This window comes from Ailuropoda melanoleuca, chromosome 2 (genome assembly GCF_002007445.2).
Source record: "Ailuropoda melanoleuca isolate Jingjing chromosome 2, ASM200744v2, whole genome shotgun sequence".
NCBI lineage: Eukaryota > Metazoa > Chordata > Mammalia > Carnivora > Ursidae > Ailuropoda > Ailuropoda melanoleuca.
The window spans coordinates 22,845,273-22,865,551 of record NC_048219.1 but is presented as its reverse complement, the minus strand read 5'-3'; the positions used below and the strand labels follow the sequence as shown (position 1 = coordinate 22,865,551).

At 47.2% G+C, this 20,279-nt stretch overlaps 2 protein-coding genes across 2 annotated transcripts in view; both read left to right on the top strand.

The window, feature by feature from the left end:
- LOC100470061 (cytochrome P450 4A11) overlaps positions 1 to 6,192 on the top strand; it is a 14,659-nt gene extending 8,467 nt beyond the window's left edge. The window contains 1 exon segment of the mRNA XM_034652079.1: positions 5,874 to 6,192. Coding sequence (XP_034507970.1) covers positions 5,874 to 6,042 — 169 coding nt within the window. The 3' untranslated portion in view covers positions 6,043 to 6,192.
- Positions 6,193 to 6,840: 648 nt separating this feature from the next.
- LOC100465965 (cytochrome P450 4A11-like) lies at positions 6,841 to 12,100 on the top strand. The gene is given in 8 exon segments (XM_034655331.1): positions 6,841 to 7,003; positions 7,424 to 7,530; positions 7,616 to 7,806; positions 7,903 to 8,036; positions 8,898 to 8,962; positions 9,107 to 9,183; positions 11,635 to 11,797; positions 11,799 to 12,100. Coding segments are annotated over 8 exon segments (933 nt in total). The 3' UTR covers positions 11,832 to 12,100.
- The last annotated feature ends 8,179 nt before the right edge of the window (positions 12,101 to 20,279 follow it).

Genomic DNA, 20,279 nt, shown 5'->3' with positions numbered 1-20,279 from the left:
TGAGGAATATTTTCTACCAGAAAGACATCATCTACAGGCTGACCCCTGAAGGCCGCTTGAACCACCGGGCCTGCCAGCTTGCCCATCAACACACAGGTTGGACTCTGCCCTCTGGGCAGCTCCCCTCCTTCATCAAGAACATCCCAAAGGCATCGGCCCTAACCCTTCAGGCAGGTCCTGTCCCTCCAAGACTTGGGACACACCCATCTCCAGTACTTCCTGGTGCAGGTCTTCGGGTGCCAGGTGCTATGCAGGAAGCTACATGTGTCACCACATGGGTGAGGGTTGAATGAGAGCCCCTGCCAGCAGCAATCAAGCAGAGTCTCCTTGGGCTGTGCTGTTGAGGGGAGTGAGGACCTGCTAGCACCTGGCACTAGACCCTCCCCCCAACAAGCACACCTGTTCCCACACACCTGACACCCTGCCTGGGGCACAGGGAGCAAGTGGGCTACTGTGGGTGGCTGTGTCTGGGCACCCAGAGCTCTCAGCTCTGCCTGGGAATGCTGTGTTGGACAGACCGAGTGATCAAGATGAGGAAGGCTCAGCTGCAGGAGGAGGGAGAGCTGGAGAAGGTCAGGAGCAAGAGGCACCTGGACTTCCTGGACATCCTCCTCTTTGCCCAAGTGAGTGTGGGAGGCCTGAGGCATTGCCCACAAGTGTGGAAGAGAGGGCAAGCTCAAACCCTGCCCTCTCTCCGTGTCTTCCCAGAGGGAGAACGGGAACAGCTTCTCTGACAAGGACCTCCGTGCGGAAGTGGACACCTTCATGTTTGAGGGCCATGACACCACAGCCAGCGGCATCTCCTGGATCCTCTATGCTCTGGCCACACACCCCGAGCATCAGCAAAGGTGCCGGGAGGAGGTCCAGAGCCTCCTGGGGGATGGCGCCTCCATCACCTGGTGAGTTCTCATGAGATGGGAGGGCCCTGACCCCTCAACTAGAGAATTCCCTGATTACCAGGGCCTTGCCGGCCCTTCAGGATAGCTTTGTTTTAGGGACCACCTGGACCAGATGCCCTACACCACCATGTGCATCAAGGAGGCACTGCGACTCTATCCACCAGTTCCAGGTGTTGGCAGAGAGCTCAGCAAGCCCATCACCTTCCCTGATGGACGCTCCTTACCCAAAGGTGTCAACTTTGCCACTCTCACTCCATAGGCACTCTGCAGGAATGCGTGGGAGGCCAGAAATCCTCATGTTCTGGGGCAGTTTGTGTATGTCTCTGAGACTCATTTCCCCCCTCAAGAAAATCAGTATTTCTTTTGTGGTTCAGGTGAGGTATATGATGTGCTTCGCACAGAGCCTTAAATCCAGCAAAAGCTCAAGGGATAAATACATGACAGCCTCTGAATGTGACTTTGGGTTTTGCCCCAATATTCTAATTTATTGAGATATGCATGCTTGAGAGACAATCAGATGAGGCAGGGAGAGATGTGGTCTTTCCTTATAAGGTCTAGGCTAACNGTGGTCTTTCCTTATAAGGTCTAGGCTAACGAGAGAGGTTAGAGAATTCACTGTCATGGCTCAGATGGTCCAGTCTCCAGGGAGCCCTCAGGTTGATGGCAGAGTAGCTGATGACCAGATCTGAGATCCCTGCCATGGCTGGCAGCTGCCTTTTGGCTCCTCTCTGCTCTGAATCCCAGCCCTGCCACATCCTAGCTGGGTGGGTGGTCATAGGCACGATGCTCACCCTCCCAATGCTCAGGTGCCTCAACAATGGAGATGTGAGCCTTCATTAGAGGGTTGTTGTGAAGATGGAGGAGTTCATGCATATTCCCCAAGGGCTCATGGATGGTACTTGATATATGTGAGTTGTCCCTTGAGTTGTTCAAAAAAGTAAGCCTCCAGTTCTTTCCTGCTTCTCAGCCTGGTCATGGTTAATTGACTAATCTGTACACAGGAGCACACGTTCTGTGCCATGTCTGCCCCACATCTCCTGCAACACTATCATTCCATTCACAGTGATGCGAAATGGCTCTCATTGTGGCGGCCAAGCTGTGTGTGGGTTCACATGGGCCCCACCGGCATGTATGATTAGCCTTCTCTCTTCTGCCCCACAGGATTCTTAGTCTTGCTCTCCTTTTATGCCCTTCACCACAACCCAAAGGTGTGGCCAAACCCAGAGGTATGATGGCCTTGGGAGGAGTGGGTGGGATGACCTCTCCAGACCAACCCCTCCTCCTCTCCCACCTTTGGGTGTGCTGTCCCTTGGATGATTGGAAGGAGGGGCTTGACCACACCTGTCCTGGCCCTGGTGCTCCCTCTGCAGGTGTTTGACCCTTCTCGGTTTGCACCAGATTCCTCACGACACAGCCATGCTTTCTTGCCCTTCTCAGGAGGATCAAGGTGAGTCACTAGTACCAAGATGGCAGGGGACTGTTTCCTGGGTACATACCTGATATTTGTGGCTCCTTACATTTATGTGGGTATCTGAAGTTATACCGTTGCATGTTGGTGTGCTGGGAAAGAGGTGTGTGTCTCTATGACAAAGAAAGTTGGTAATCACGGCATGCCATGGAGACTTTGACCCATTGCTCTTACCCAATCTCCAGCCACAATTCAGTGCCAGTGGGTGTTCAAAAGCTCAGGGTATTTTTGTGAGTTCTTCACATTATGAGTATGACTTTACAGAATTAGATTTTCTCACATGTAATTTTCAAATGTTGTTGATGTCAAAGTCAGGATGGAATCAATGTCAGGATGGAATCAAAAGATTTCTTTTTTTCAATAGTAATTTTTTATTATGTTATGTTAGTCACCATACAGTATATTCTTAGTTTTTCATGTAATGTTCCATGATTCATTATTTGCGTATAACACCCAGTGCACCATGCAATATGTGCCCTCCTTAATACCCATCACGGCTTATCCCAGTCCCCTACTCCCCTCCCCTCTGAAGCCCTCAGTTTGTTTCCCAGAGTCCATAGTCTCTCATGCTTCATTCCCCATTCTGTTTACCACCCCCTTCATTCTTCCCTTCCTTCTCCTACTGATCTTCCTGCTATTTCTTATGTTCNGAAATCATATGATAATTGTCTTTCTCTGCTTGACTTATTTCACTTAGCATAATCTCCTCCAGTCCTGTCCATGTTGCTGCAAATGTTGTGTAACCGTTCTTTCTGATGACTGAGTAATATTCCGTTGTATATATGGACCACATCTTCTTAATTCAGTCATCTGTTGAAGGGCATCTCGGCTCCTTCCACAATTTAGCTATTACGGATAATGCTGCTATGAACATTGGGGTGCATATGGCCCTTCTCTTCACTATGTCTGTATCTTTGGGGTAAATACCCAGCAGTGCAATGGCTGGGTCATAGGGTAGCTCAATTTTTAACTTTTTAAGGGACCTCCACACTGTTTTCCAGAGTGGCTGTACCAACTTGCATTCCCACCAACAATGTAGGAGGGATCCCCTTTCTCCACACCCTCTCCAGCAATTGTTGTTTCTTGCCTTGTCAATTTTTGCCATTCTAACTGGCATAAGGTGGTATCTTAGTGTGGTTTTGATTTGAATTTCCCTGATGGCTAATGATTTTGACCATTTTTTCATGTGTCTGTTAGCCATTTGTATGTCTCCATTGGAAAAGTGTCTGTTCATATCTTCTGCCCATTTTTTGATTTGATTATTTGTTTCTCTTGTGTGAGTTTGAGAAGTTCTTTGTAGATCTTGGATACCAGTCTTTATCTGTAGTGTCATTTACAAATATCTTCTCCCATTCTGTGGGCAGCCTCTTAGTTTTTTTGACTGTTTCCACACATTCTCAACCAGCCTGTACTACTCAAATCCCCATTCTGCCCCCACACTGCACCATGGACTGCATTGCAGGTGTTTCCATCCTCAGCACCTGCATGTCTCAAATATTTAAGCCATACACAGGAAGGTTTCCTGCAGTCTCTTAAGGGCTTCATAAAGTACTTGAGTAATCTGTGTTGCCACTATATTTTCATCTATCCAAAAGAATTTTTGACTCCATGGTAATGGTCATGTACACTTGACAATTTTCCCAGTTGTCCAATCATCACATAGGATCTGGGCCCACATACTTTAATATTACACTTAGAGTCCAATCATCCAAATGGGCAAATATATAAAAATGAAGACATTAAATTGTTTTTGAGAGAAAACACACTATTTTGTGTATGACACATGGCATTTGAATGTTACCTGGTCTGTAAAATGTAAAGCACATTTGAAGTGGCTGTTCAGTGGGATGACTTTTCTCCACAGTGGCTGCTCTGAAATCCTCCAGTGCTGCTCAAAGTGTCCTATAAATAGTAACTACAATAAACTTTGTAAGTAGTTACTAAAAAAATAGCGTTTTTTTATTTCAAATACAAAAATCTGTCAATCATTCACATACTAAGTTTGATCCACTTTCACACAACATCCTTAAGCAAATTATTCTTCCAGATGCTGGCTCCAGGATTTGTTTCTCCCTGGGATTGAGTCCTTCCTCCTAGACATTGGTGCAAGTCATATGGCTGCCAGTAGAGACAGGAGAGGGGCAGACAGTTCAATTCCTAGCTCAGAACTAATGGTTACGCATAGTTTATTCCATTTAGGGTTTGTTTGTTTTTTTCAGTTCAATAAACAATGTTTATTGAACTGTCTCTGTGTGCCAAGTCCTCTGCTATTAGATGGCATACTGCCCTTGCCTCCAGGAGTTCACAGTCAAAAAATAAATGCCTCGACTCAAAAGAGACATTTCTTTCTTTCTCTCTCTTTCTTTCTTTCTTTCTTTCTTTCTTTCTTTCTTTCTTTCTTTCTTTCTTTCTTTCTTTCTTTCTTTCTTTCTTTCTTTTCCTTCACTCACTCATTTACTAATTGACCCCACTGTAGGAAGCTCCATGCTCCTGGCACTGTCCTGTTCTGGAAAGTGATGTGTTCTCGAGTAAAATATTATGGTGAGGTCAGGGTCCAGGAATGAAGAGGCACAGCCAGCAGGGGGGAAGGCAGAGGGCAGCCTGGCATTGCCTTAGCCTTGAGCATGTGGCAAGCAGACGGGGAGGGTGGGCACTCTGGGACCTCCTCAGCAGGAGCTGAGCTGGGAGGAGGAGCTCAACAGGTGACAGGTGAGTGAGCCAACAAGCCAGAGAGGACTTTGATGCCAGCTGAGACGTGTGGACACGTCAGACCTGTGATGGAGGGCATGGGAGGCTCTGAGCTGGGCTGGGGCTTCAGGGAGGGAGTGGAGGCAGAAGACAGAAAAGTCCAGGTGAGGAGGTTGAGGGTTGGCAGGCAGGGACATTTCTGCAGTAGAACTGGAAGGCTCCAGCAGCTGGTTGGCCGAGGAGCCGAGGGGAGGCAGGAGTCCGGACACAACCTGGGAGGCAGATGGCACAGCCGGCTGAGCATCACGAAGGCTCGGCCCCTGCAGAAAGCTTCCCTGTGGCCATTCTGGCTCCCTTACCCAACTCTGCCTTGTCCTTTCTCTGAGGATCTGGATCCCTGTGAGCCCCAGATGGTTAGGGCCTGAAGTGTGGCCCATCCTCTCCCCTACGGGGCCCTGTCCTCGTCTCCACATTGTGAAACCAGAAATGGCTTGTGCAGAGAACAAACAACTTAATAATTAACTGTTTTAGTGATCTCTTGACTTGGCCCCAAGGCTCCAGGTGCTGACCTTCTTCTAACAGGATTTCAGGCCTACTGAGAGCAGAGGTAGGAGTAGGACCTAATCCTGGAAGAGTGTAGGCTTTGTCAAAGGTCTAGGGGAGAGCGTGAAACAAGCAAGGCTACGTAGGCATAGAGATGTGTGTGTGTCCTGGGTAAAGGGGATCTGGGCTGGGCCCATGCAGAAAAGCCCTGAATATGCTGATCCTGGCAGGGGGTTTGAGGCCCCTCCTCATTTCCTTTTCCCTCCCTGACCCAGGAACTGCATCGGGAAGCAGTTTGCCATGAACGAGATGAAGGTGGCGGTGGCCCTGACCCTGCTCCGCTTTGAGCTGGCTCCAGATCCTTTCAGGGTCCCTGTTCCCCTTCCAAGAATTGTGTTGATGTCCAAGAATGGGATCCACCTGCACCTCAGGAAGCTCCTCTAACCCTTGTGGGGACAAGGATGAGCCCTGAGGGCCTCCTGCCTGCCATCCTGTCGTCCTGTCAGTCTCTCCTGTCTGCTGTCTTCTGCCCACTTCCTGCTTTCACTCTGCCCACCTGCCAGCCTCCCTACTGTCCTCCTCTTGGGCATCAGACTGTCTGCCCTTCTCTGTCTCACCCTTCGCCAAGATTCCTACATGTTTGTCTGTTTCCTTCCTCCCACCTGGCTGTAACTCTGACTCTCCATGTAAATCATGATCAGCTGCCTGTCCCCAGGCTTTCTGCCCTCTCCCTGCTGTTGTTCCTCCCTGCCTGCTTGTGTGTTCCTGTAATGTTTTCTCTTGCTGCTTTACCAAATTACACAAACTTTGTTCCTTAAAAGAGCACAAATTGGTCATCTTATAGTTTAAGAGATCAGAAATCCGAAATGGGTCTCAATGGGTTGCAATCAAGTTGTTACAGAAGCTCTAAAGGAGAATCTCTTCTCCTGCATCTTTCCATCTCCTGACAGTCTGCTCTTAAGGCTATTCAACGAGGGGATTAGGCCTCCCCGTTCATCAAGGAAACATCTTTTTCTTAAATGCGGTTGATTACAGACGTGAACCATATCCATAAAATTTTTAGTGCAACATCTAGACTTTTGTTTACTTGAATAATTGGGAGTCCAGCCAATCTAAGTTGACACATAAAGCAAGACATCACAGTCCTCCTTTCGTCCTCTCGGCATTCACACGTTCCCTTAAACCATACTTAATCTGCAAGTTACGTGTAATAAAGTCACACTTCTGCCAACTACCCTTCATATGATTGGAAGTGTGTTGATCCTTTGCCCCAACAAAGCAAAATCTTTGGAGAGTATTCTCTCTCCTCNGAGGAATATTTTCTACCAGAAAGACATCATCTACAGGCTGACCCCTGAAGGCCGCTTGAACCACCGGGCCTGCCAGCTTGCCCATCAACACACAGGTTGGACTCTGCCCTCTGGGCAGCTCCCCTCCTTCATCAAGAACATCCCAAAGGCATCGGCCCTAACCCTTCAGGCAGGTCCTGTCCCTCCAAGACTTGGGACACACCCATCTCCAGTACTTCCTGGTGCAGGTCTTCGGGTGCCAGGTGCTATGCAGGAAGCTACATGTGTCACCACATGGGTGAGGGTTGAATGAGAGCCCCTGCCAGCAGCAATCAAGCAGAGTCTCCTTGGGCTGTGCTGTTGAGGGGAGTGAGGACCTGCTAGCACCTGGCACTAGACCCTCCCCCCAACAAGCACACCTGTTCCCACACACCTGACACCCTGCCTGGGGCACAGGGAGCAAGTGGGCTACTGTGGGTGGCTGTGTCTGGGCACCCAGAGCTCTCAGCTCTGCCTGGGAATGCTGTGTTGGACAGACCGAGTGATCAAGATGAGGAAGGCTCAGCTGCAGGAGGAGGGAGAGCTGGAGAAGGTCAGGAGCAAGAGGCACCTGGACTTCCTGGACATCCTCCTCTTTGCCCAAGTGAGTGTGGGAGGCCTGAGGCATTGCCCACAAGTGTGGAAGAGAGGGCAAGCTCAAACCCTGCCCTCTCTCCGTGTCTTCCCAGAGGGAGAACGGGAACAGCTTCTCTGACAAGGACCTCCGTGCGGAAGTGGACACCTTCATGTTTGAGGGCCATGACACCACAGCCAGCGGCATCTCCTGGATCCTCTATGCTCTGGCCACACACCCCGAGCATCAGCAAAGGTGCCGGGAGGAGGTCCAGAGCCTCCTGGGGGATGGCGCCTCCATCACCTGGTGAGTTCTCATGAGATGGGAGGGCCCTGACCCCTCAACTAGAGAATTCCCTGATTACCAGGGCCTTGCCGGCCCTTCAGGATAGCTTTGTTTTAGGGACCACCTGGACCAGATGCCCTACACCACCATGTGCATCAAGGAGGCACTGCGACTCTATCCACCAGTTCCAGGTGTTGGCAGAGAGCTCAGCAAGCCCATCACCTTCCCTGATGGACGCTCCTTACCCAAAGGTGTCAACTTTGCCACTCTCACTCCATAGGCACTCTGCAGGAATGCGTGGGAGGCCAGAAATCCTCATGTTCTGGGGCAGTTTGTGTATGTCTCTGAGACTCATTTCCCCCCTCAAGAAAATCAGTATTTCTTTTGTGGTTCAGGTGAGGTATATGATGTGCTTCGCACAGAGCCTTAAATCCAGCAAAAGCTCAAGGGATAAATACATGACAGCCTCTGAATGTGACTTTGGGTTTTGCCCCAACATTCTAATTTCCTGAGATATGCATGCTTGAGAGACAATCAGATGAGGCAGGGAAAGATGTGGTCTTTCCTTATAAGGTCTAGGCTAATGAGAGAGGTTAGAGAATTCACTGTCATGGCTCAGATGGTCCAGTCTCCAGGGAGCCCTCAGGTTGATGGCAGAGTAGCTGATGACCAGATCTGAGATCCCTGCCATGGCTGGCAGCCGCCTTTTGGCTCCTCTCTGCTCTGAATCCCAGCCCTGCCACATCCTAGCTGGGTGGGTGGTCATAGGCATGATGCTCAGCCTCCCCAAGGCTCAGGAGCCTTCATTAGAGGGTTGTTGTGAAGATGGAGGAGTTCATGCATATTCCCCAAGGGCTCATGAATGGTACTTGATAAATATGAGTTGTCACTTGAGTTGAGTTCTTTCCTGCTTCTCAGCCTGGTCATGGTTAATCAACTAATCTGTGCACAGGAGCACACGTTCTGTGCCATTTCTGCCCCACACCTCCGTCAACTCTATCATTCTATTCACAGTGATGAGAAGTGGCTCTCGTAGCGGCTTCCAAGTGGCGAGTGGGTGCACCTGGGCCCCACAGGCATGTATGATCAGTCTTCTCTCTTCTGTCCCACAGGATTCTTAGTGTTACCCTCCTTTTATGCCCTTCACCACAACCCAAAGGTGTGGCCAAACCCAGAGGTATGATAGCTTTGGGAGGAGGGGGTGGGATGACCTCTCCAGACCAACCCCTCCTCCTCTCCCACCTTTGGGTGTGCTGTCCCTTGGATGATTGGAAGGAGGGACTTGACCACACCTGTCCTGGCCCTGGTGCTCCCTCTGCAGGTGTTTGACCCTTCTCGGTTTGCACCAGATTCCTCACGACACAGCCATGCTTTCTTGCCCTTCTCAGGAGGATCAAGGTGAGTCACTAGTACCAAGATGGCAGGGGGCTGTTTCCTGGGTACATACCTGATGTTTGTGGTTTCCTACATTTCTGTGGGGTCTGAAAATATGTCCTGGCATGTTGGTGTGCTGGGAAAGAGGTGTGTGTCTCTGACAAAGAAAGTTGGTAATCACGGCATGCCATGGAGACGTTGACGCATTGCTCTTACCCAGTCTCCAGCCACAATTCAGTGTCAGTGGGTGCTCAAAAGCTCAGGGTATTCTTCTGAGTTCTTCACTTTATGAGTATGACTTTACAGAATTAGATTTTCTCACATGTAATTTTCAAGTGTTGTTGATGTCAAAGTCAGGATGGAATCAAAAGATTTCTTTTGCACACATTCTCAACCAGCCTGTAGTACTCAACTCCCCATTCTTCCCCCACGTTGCACCATTGACTGCATTGCAGGTGTTTCCATCCTCAGCCACCTGCGTGTCTCAAATATTTAAGCCATACACAGGAAGGTTTCCTGAAGTCTCTTAAGGGCTGCATAAAGTAATTGACTAATCTGTGTTGCCACTATATTTTCATCTATCCAAAAGAATTTTTGACTCCATGGTAATGGTTATGTACACTTGACAAATTCCCAGTTCTCCAACGATCACTTATGATCTGGGCTCCACATGCCTTAATACTACACTTAGGGTCCAATCATCCAAATGGGAAAATACATAAAAATGAAGACATTAAATTGCTTTTCAGAGAAAATGCACTATTCTGTATATGACACATGGCATTTGAATGTTACCTGGTCTGTAAAATGTAAAGCACGCTTGAAGTGGCTGTTCAGTGGGATGACTTTTCTCCACAGTAGCTGCTCTGAAATCCTCCAGTGCTGCTCAAAGTGTCCTATAAATAATAACCGCAGTAAACTTTTTAAGTAGTTACTTGAAAAATAGGGGTTTTTTCCAATTACAGAAATCTGTCAATCCTTCACAAACTAAGTTTGAAACCACTTTCACACAACATCCTTAAGCAAATTATTCTTCCAGATGCTGGCTCCAGGATTTATTTCTCCCTGGGATTGAGTCCTTTCTCCTAGATATTGGTGCAAGTCCTATGGCTGCCAGTAGAGACAGGAGAGGGGTAGACAGTTCAATTCCTAGCTCAGAACTAATGGTTATGCATATTTTATTTCATTCAGGGTTTTTTTTCAGTTCAATAAACATTGTTCAATTATAAGACTGCCTATTAATCCTGTCTCTGTGTGCCAAGTCTTCTGCCCTTGCCTCCAGGAGTTCACAGTCAAAAAATAAATGCCTCCACACAAAAGAGCCATGTATCTTTCTTCCTTCCTTTCTCTTTCTTTCTTTCTTTCTTTCTTTCTTTCTTTCTTTCTTTCTTTCTCTCTTTCTTTCTTTCCTTCATTCACTCATTTACTAATTGACCCCACTGTAGGAAGCTCCATGCTCCTGGCACTGTCCTGTTCTGGAAAGTGATGTGTCCTCGAGTAAAATATTATGGCGATGTTAGGGTCCAGGAATGATGAGGCACAGCCAGCAGGGTGGAAGGCAGAGGGCAGCCTGGCATTGCCTTAGCCTTGAGCATGTGGCAAGCAGACGGGGAGGGTGGGCACTCTGGGACCTCCTCAGCAGGAGCTGAGCTGGGAGGAGGAGCTCAACAGGTGACAGGTGAGTGAGCCAACAAGCCAGAGAGGACTTTGATGCCAGCTGAGGCGTGTGGACACGTCAGACCTGTGATGGAGGGCATGGGAGGCTCTGAGCTGGGCTGGGGCTTCAGGGAGGGAGTGGAGGCAGAAGACAGAAAAGTCCAGGTGAGGAGGTTGAGGGTTGGCAGGCAGGGACATTTCTGCAGTAGAACTGGAAGGCTCCAGCAGCTGGTTGGCCGAGGAGCCGAGGGGAGGCAGGAGTCCGGACACAACCTGGGAGGCAGATGGCACAGCCGGCTGAGCATCACGAAGGCTCGGCCCCTGCAGAAAGCTTCCCTGTGGCCATTCTGGCTCCCTTACCCAACTCTGCCTTGTCCTTTCTCTGAGGATCTGGATCCCTGTGAGCCCCAGATGGTTAGGGCCTGAAGTGTGGCCCATCCTCTCCCCTACGGGGCCCTGTCCTGGTCTCCACATTGTGAAACCAGAAACGGCTTGTGCAGAGAACAAACAACTTAATAATTAACTGTTTTAGTGATCTCTTGACTTGGCCCCAAGGCTCCAGGTGCTGACCTTCTTCTAACAGGATTTCAGGCCTACTGAGAGCAGAGGTAGGAGTAGGACCTAATCCTGGAAGAGTGTAGGCTTTGTCAAAGGTCTAGGGGAGAGCGTGAAACAAGCAAGGCTACGTAGGCATAGAGATGTGTGTGTGTCCTGGGTAAAGGGGATCTGGGCTGGGCCCATGCAGAAAAGCCCTGAATATGCTGATCCTGGCAGGGGGTTTGAGGCCCCTCCTCATTTCCTTTTCCCTCCCTGACCCAGGAACTGCATCGGGAAGCAGTTTGCCATGAACGAGATGAAGGTGGCGGTGGCCCTGACCCTGCTCCGCTTTGAGCTGGCTCCAGATCCTTTCAGGGTCCCTGTTCCCCTTCCAAGAATTGTGTTGATGTCCAAGAATGGGATCCACCTGCACCTCAGGAAGCTCCTCTAACCCTTGTGGGGACAAGGATGAGCCCTGAGGGCCTCCTGCCTGCCATCCTGTCGTCCTGTCAGTCTCTCCTGTCTGCTGTCTTCTGCCCACTTCCTGCTTTCACTCTGCCCACCTGCCAGCCTCCCTACTGTCCTCCTCTTGGGCATCAGACTGTCTGCCCTTCTCTGTCTCACCCTTCGCCAAGATTCCTACATGTTTGTCTGTTTCCTTCCTCCCACCTGGCTGTAACTCTGACTCTCCATGTAAATCATGATCAGCTGCCTGTCCCCAGGCTTTCTGCCCTCTCCCTGCTGTTGTTCCTCCNGAAGACTCAGTAGAATATAGGTGTTTGATGGCTCCAGCTTCATGGGGATCTTCCCATATGTCCCTGTTCCAAGCATCAGACTCCCATTTCTCATAGTTCTCACTGTAACAGATGACACCCTTCGAGATATGGAATTCAGTTTGCTGATAATTCAGACACAGGCAGGATGACACCTGGGTTTGGTTTCAGAAACCTGAGGCCTGGCTAAAGCCTGTGGCTACAGGTCAGAGTGATCTTCAATGCAGACATAGAAGCTTTCAGGTCATTTATTTCTTTTTTGGCCTGAGAATTTGTTTTTGGGTTTTTTTTTTTGAGATTTTATTTATTTGACGGAGAGCGAGAGAGCGAGAGAGAGANATAATTGGGAGTCCAGCCAATCTAAGTTGACACATAAAGCAAGACATCACAGTCCTCCTTTCGTCCTCTCGGCATTCACACGTTCCCTTAAACCATACTTAATCTGCAAGTTACGTGTAATAAAGTCACACTTCTGCCAACTACCCTTCATATGATTGGAAGTGTGTTGATCCTTTGCCCCAACAAAGCAAAATCTTTGGAGAGTATTCTCTCTCCTCCCTGAAATCCTTTGACTTAAATGCTGTGGTGCAGAGTTAACTATTCGTATCACACGTTATGGTTTCTGTGCAGGATATAAGAAAAAGAAGAAAAAATCTGACACACATGTGCACTCGTGCAGAATCATATTCATAACAAATAAGGAAAATGCTAGAAATAATTACATTCCTTATTTCTATAACCTGTGACATAGCCATCCTTAGCATTTATAACCCCCTTCTTCCACCACCCATTCCATATTTTCTTTGCCCTCTGAAAGCACCTCAGCCAGTTGTGGGTTTATGCCTGGTGCCATGACCCAAACCTTCAGTCTTGAAGGATCTGGGCCATTACTAATCTTGCCTGAATTGAGCTGTGGCATTTTGCCATTTACTCTAATGACAAGGCAGGGTAGTCCTACGAGATGCCCCATGTATTTCCTCCATTCCGAGCATATCTTTTCTCACCTTCATGGGTAAGGAAACTGCCAATTTCCCCCTTGGTAATCAGGATCGATCCAGTACAGTAACTGCTTCTGAGTTAGACCCATGAGGAGCCCAGAGTGGCCAGGAGGTATCTTCACATAGTCATTCCTGTGTCTCCTGGTGGAGGCACTCCTACTTTTGGAAGTAAGACCACTAGGACAGCAGAGCATAAGGTTGCAGTGATAAGTACTCCAAATGTTGCTAATCGGAACACTAGGGTTAGTAATGAATGGTGCTGCTCCCATTTCCATCCCTGGAGTCCTGGATGGGTGAATCCTGGCTATGGGAGAAACCGCACCATATATTGGACATTGACAAAAAAGCTTATACAGCCTCCTGGAGGGCCTTCCTTCAACGCTGCAAGTTAATGCCACCTAGCTGGTGCTGTATACCCAAACCTATCCTGAGGTTATTTCTCTGGTTCTGGAATACCTAGCTGGAATGGATATACTCCCCAACTGGCAAAGAAGACTCAGTAGAATATAGGTGTTTGATGGCTCCAGCTTCATGGGGATCTTCCCATATGTCCCTGTTCCAAGCATCAGACTCCCATTTCTCATAGTTCTCACTGTAACAGATGACACCCTTCGAGATATGGAATTCAGTTTGCTGATAATTCAGACACAGGCAGGATGACACCTGGGTTTGGTTTCAGAAACCTGAGGCCTGGCTAAAGCCTGTGGCTACAGGTCAGAGTGATCTTCAATGCAGACATAGAAGCTTTCAGGTCATTTATTTCTTTTTTGGCCTGAGAATTTGTTTTTGGGTTTTTTTTTTTGAGATTTTATTTATTTGACGGAGAGCGAGAGAGTGAGAGAGCGAGAGAGAGAGAGAGAGAGAGAGTATGCACAAGTGGGGGAAGGGGCAGAGGGAGAAGCAGACTCCCCGCTGAGCAGGGAGCCCAATCAATGCGGGGCTCAATCCCAGGACCCGGGGATCATGACCTGACCCTAAGGCAGAGACCTACCTGACTGAGCCACCCAGGTGCCCCTGGTCTGAGAATTTGAATCTTCCACATTATTCTTTCCTTTTCCCACTTTCTCCAGTATAATGCTGACATCCCGTCAATCTTCTTATGCTCCTTAGTTTGACTAACATGTTTTAAGGCATCAAATACATGGTCATCAGAGCCTTGCCTTTGCAAGTATTTGATTAGCAGCATCCAATGGTGATGTCTTATGTATTGCAACACCAGGCCCTGGGTTGCCAGTGTCCCCTTTACCATTGGGAATAGAGTCATCAGTCCCTTTCCAAATAATCCTATTAGAGAACCAATTCATGAGACCCAGAACCAATTCAGAAAACTTGTTAAGCTTCTGTTCCTTTAGAATCTTTCTTGGTACCAAAATTTATATTAGTCGGAGTTCCACCAGAAAAACAAAACCGAGCAGAGAAAGGCAATTATCATATGGTTTCACTCATTTATGGAACATAGAAGTGAGAAGATCGGTAGGGGAAGAAAGGGGAGAAGAAAGGGGCGGCAAACAGAAGGAGGAATGAACCGTGAGAGACTATGGACTCTGGGAAACAAACTGAGGGCTTCGGGGAGGGGGGGAATGGGATAGGCTGGTGATGGGTATTAACGAGGGCATGTATCACACGGTGCACTGGGTGTTATACGCAAGTAATGAATCATGGAACTTTACATCAAAAACTAGGGATGTATTGTATGGTGACTAATATAATATAATAAAAAAATTAAAAAGATAAAAGGGAAAAAAACCCCAGTAGAATAGATAGATGCCCGTCCAGAGAGAAATTGACAGAAGAAAGAGCTCTCTTTCTGCATTAAAGCTGTTTTTGTGAGAGTTGTAACACCAGCATGCTGTGCAATGCAGTAATCTGCTCAATTCTGCACCCGTTATGTCATTTGACACACATTTTGGGGACCTACTATGTGCAGGGCACTGTCTAGGCTTCTCAGGGCATGAAAAAGACCTGGCCCTACCCTTTCATTCCACGGGGCAGACCGATTATATTCACCTAAACAATTAAGGAGTGTAAATACACACGCTAGTAAGGGCTAAGAAGGAAGCAGACAGTGCTATGAGTGAGACTAGCAGGGAGACTCTGCTTAGACAGGGAGATCGGGGATGGCCCCTGGTTGGAGAGGACATTCGAGGTGAAACCCGGAGGACGAGAAGCAGCTGGCGTTGCAGAGAGCAAGGGACAGCATTCCCAGTAGAGGAAACAGCAAGCACAAAAGCTGTGGGGCAGGACAATTGTGGTGTCTTCCAAGAGCTGCCACCTGGTCGACTTTGGCCTGAGATGAGGTTGGAGATCATCCAGAAGGTGGTGTGTGCTCTGAGATAGGGTGCTTTAAAAATGTAGGTAGAGCATATATGAAAGCATCGGCATCATGCCTACACAGAGTAAGCATTATGCATAATAAATGGCAGTCAGGCATTAGCAAAACTGGAGTAGAAATTTGAGGTCATGGTCCTAACTGTGACATTTACTTTCTTTGTGACCTTGACAAAGGCAACTAAATCCCTGAGCCTTAGTTTTCTTGTCTGTAAATTAAGGTTAATAAATTGTACAGTAGTTATGTCTGTGCTATGGAAATCCTGTGCAAATACTGAGACAATATTTTGGAAGCTTTACTGCATGCCAACAGCAGGCAGGTTACTGGGTCAGGAACCCTCACTCCCTCAGAATCACTTATAGCTCATTCCAGGTAGAAAGTCCTGCTACACAATGTCCCCAGCCAAGAATAAACATGAGAGTTCTGTGCGTTCACTTGGATGGGAAAAGCAAGCAAGTATTCAGGATTGAAAACCTTTTGCCTGGGCCGTGCAGTCTTTATAGAGGAGTAAAAGTCAACAAGGTATGGTATATTGCATCAATATCCAACCCAATATTATCGGTCCCAGAAACAGGAATGCCTGGTGTTCTTCAAGCTGCCACCTTGGGGACTGACTGCACCCATTCGTCTGCCTTCCTCTGGCCCGTTAACGGAAACAGGAAGCATCCAGGAACAAAAATACTCATTTCCCTTTAAAATGTGGCAACCCAAACTGAACCTGGTCTCTTTAAGACAGTGATCTAATGGGTCCAATGTGATCCTGATTTCCTCCTTCATTTGTTTGTCAAGCAGTAAGAATTCACTGGGCATCATCAATAGGCACAGCCCTCTGTCCCATGCTTTAGAAACCTAAGACACAGGTTGCCCTGTTACAACCTTCAAAGACTCCTTGTTTGGGGTGTCTGGATACCAGATGAATGGGAAAGATAATTGACTGGTGAATAAAAAAAAAAAAAACGTTGACCATGCCAACACAGCGGAGTGAGTCTTGAGCTCATGCCCTACAGACAGTTCTGCATTCTGCTTTCGTCACTTTATGATAAGCTCTACTCACATCATAAAAAAATCTCCATGAGGGGCGTCTGGGTGGCACAGCGGTTAAGCGTCTGCCTTCGGCTCAGGGCGTGATCCCGGCGTTATGGGATTGAGCCCCACATCAGATTCCTCCACTATGAGCCTGCTTCTTCCTCTCCCACTCCCCCTGCCTGTGTTCCCTCTCTCGCTGGCTGTCTCTATCTCTGTCAAATAAATAAATGAAATCTTAAAAAAAAAATTCTCCATGAGCATCATTTTCAATGACTGCTTCGTCTAGCCACGTGGTGTGCTCTACACTTGCTCACAAAAACTGCCCTACCTAGTGAGGCGGGCATGTATGCCAACATGTGGGATTGATGCCTGAAACACACTCCTGCTTCTTGGAAGCGCTGGATCAAACAGAGCAAACATGAAATGTCCCCTGCAAAGTTTGGGAGACACCACGTGTGGGCTGGATGGTGATTTTCAGCAAATGGTTCACAGGAAAGTCTCTGGGGTCACACTGCCTGGGTGTGAATGCTGGCTCCACCTCTTACCAGTAGGGTGACCCTGGGCTGGCAGCTAAGCTCTTTGTGCCTTACTTTTGTCACTGAGACTACGGGATTAGTTGATTAATTAATTAATTAATTAATTAAAATTCAAGTTAGTTAACACATAGTGTATATTGTTTTCAGGAGTAAAATTTAGTGATTTATCACTTACCTAAACACTCAGTCCTCATCACAACAAATACCCTCCTGGGGCTCCTAGGTGGTTCAGTCGTTAAATGTCTGCCTTCGGCTCAGGGCGTGATCCCAGGGCCCTGGGATGGAGCCCCGCATTGGGCTCCCTGCTCCGCTGGAAGCCTGCTTCTTCCTCTCCCACTCCCCCTGCTTGTGTTCCCTCTCTCGCTGGCTGTCTCTATCTCTGTCAAATAAATAAATAAAATCTTAAAAAAAAATTCTCCATGAGCATCATTTTCAATGACTGCTACATCTAGCCACGTGGTGTGCTCTACACTTGCTCACAAAAACTGCCCTACCTAGTGAGGTTGGCATGTATGCCAACATGTGGGATTGATGCCTGAAACACACTCCTGCTTCTTGGAAGCGCTGGATCAAACAGAGCAAACATGAAATATCCCCTGCAAAGGTTGGGAGATACCACGTGTGGGCTGGATGGTGATTTTCAGCAAATGGTTCACAGGAAAGTCTCTGGGGTCACACTGCCTGGGTGTGAATGCTGGCTCCACCTCTTACCAGTAGGGTGACCCTGGGCTGGCAGCTAAGCTCTTTGTGCCTTACTTTTGTCACTGAGACTACGGGATTAGTTGATTAATTAATTAATTAATTAATTAAAATTCAAGTTAGTTAACACATAGTGTATATTGTTTTCAGGAGTAAAATTTAGTGATTTATCACTTACCTAAACACTCAGTCCTCATCACAACAAATACCCTCCTGGGGCTCCTAGGTGGTTCAGTCGTTAAACGTCTGCCTTCGGCTCAGGGCGTGATCCCAGGGCCCTGGGATGGAGCCCCGCATTGGGCTCCCTGCTCCGCTGGAAGCCTGCTTCTTCCTCTCCCACTCCCCCTGTTGGTGTTCCTTCTCTCGCTGGTTGTCTCTCTCTCTGTCAAATAAATAAATAAAATATTAAAAAAACAACAACAACAAATGAGTACCCTCATTAATGCCCATCACCCATTTAGCCCATCCCCCCACCCACCTCCCCTCCAGCAACCCTCAGTTAGTTCTCTGTAGTTTAGAATTTCTTATGGTTTTCCTCCCTCTGTTTTTATTTCATTTTCTTTTTCCTTCCCGTCCCCTATGTTCATCCGTTTTGTTTCTTAAATTCCACATATGGGTGAAATCATATGGTATTTATCTTTCCCTAACTGATTTATTTAGCTTAGCATAATACCCTGTAGTTCCATCCACATCCTTGCAAATGACAAGACTTCATTCTTTTGGATGACTGAGTAATATGTCTATATATATATATCTCACTTCTTATGTTTAATATATTATGTTAGTCACCATACAGTACACCCCTAGTTTTTGATGTAAAGTTCCATGATTCATTACTTGCGTATAACACCCAGTGCACCATGCAATACGTGNATGAATGGGAAAGATAATTGACTGGTGAATAAAAAAAAAAAAAACGTTGACCATGCCAACACAGCGGAGTGAGTCTTGAGCTCATGCCCTACAGACAGTTCTGCATTCTGCTTTCGTCACTTTATGATAAGCTCTACTCACATCATAAAAAAATCTCNTGCACGTACCCCCTCAAACAACTATGCTTGCATCCTTGGATAAATACCTAGTTGTGCAATTCCTGGGTTGTAGTATGGCTGTACTTTTAACCTTTTAAGGAACCTCCATACTGTTTTCCACAGTGGCTGCTCCAGTTTGTATTCTCACCAACAGTGCAAGAGATTTCCCCTCTCTCCGCATCCTCCCCAAGATCTGTTGTTTCCTGACTTGTTCATTTTAGCCATTCTGACAGGTGTGAGGGGGCATCTCATTGTGGTTTTGATTTGTGTTTCCCTGATGATGAGTGATGTTGAGCATCTTTCCATGTGTCTGTTGGCCACTTGTATGTCTTCTTTGGAGAAATACCTCCTCATGTCTTCTGCCCATTTGTTGACTGGATTTTTTGCTTTTTGTGTGTGGAGTTTGATAAGTTCTTTATAGATTTAGATAGTAGCCTTTTATCTGATAAGACATTTGCAAATATCTACTCCCATTCCATGGGTTGCCTTTTAGTTTGGTTGATTGTGTCCTTCGCTGTACAGAAGCTTTGTCTTGATGACGTCGCAATACTTCAGTTTTTTGGTTTTGTTTCCCTTCTCTTTAGAGACGTGTCTAGGAAGAAGTTGCTGTGGCTGCGGTCAGAGAGGCTGCTGCCTGTTTTCTCTTCTAGAATTTTGATGGTTTCTTGTCTTACATTTAAGTCTTTCCTCCATTTTGAGTTTCTTTTTGTGTACCGTGTAAGAGAGTGGTCCAGTTTCATTCTTCTGCATGTCACTGTCCAGTTTTCTCATACCTATCTGTTGAAGAGATTGTCTTTTCCCATTGGATAGTCTTTCCTGCTTTGTTGAAGATTAGCGACCATATAGCTGTGGGTCCATTTCTGGGTTCTCTATTCTGTTCCGTTGATCTGTGTATCTGTTTTTGTGCCAGTACCATACCGTCTTGATGATGACAGCTTTGTAATACAGCTTGAAGTCTGGGGTTATGGTGCCCCCCTCTTTGCTTTTCTTTTTCAAGATTACCTTGGCCATTCGGGGTCTTTCTGGTTCCATACAAATTTTGGGATTGTTTGTTCTCACTTTGGGAAAAATGTTGGCGGTATTTTAGTAGGGATTACATTCCATTTCTTTGTGTGTTCTTCAGTTTTTTTCAGAAATGTTCTATAGTTTTCAGCTTCAGTTCTTTTACCTTCTTGGTTAGGTTTATTCCTAGGTATCTTATGGTTTCGATGCAATTGTAAATGCGATCGATTCTCCTTATGCTGATACGTGGAGAATTTTTTTTAATAATTATTTTTTAGGAATGTTGTGGTGAAAACACATAAAATTCCTTGCTCAGTGTCCAGAATATAGTAAGTGCTCAGTAAATGCTCACTATTTCCAAGCATTATGTACCCAATTCTATAGAGGAAACCGAGGAATCAAGGAGGCAAACACGGAGTTACATCCAGAATTGCAACCCAAGCTGTCCCACTTCCAAGCTCTCTCAAAAACTGCCCCTCATGTGCTAGGTGCAAAGCTGGTGCTGGGCCATGTAAGGGAAGGAGTCAGGCTAC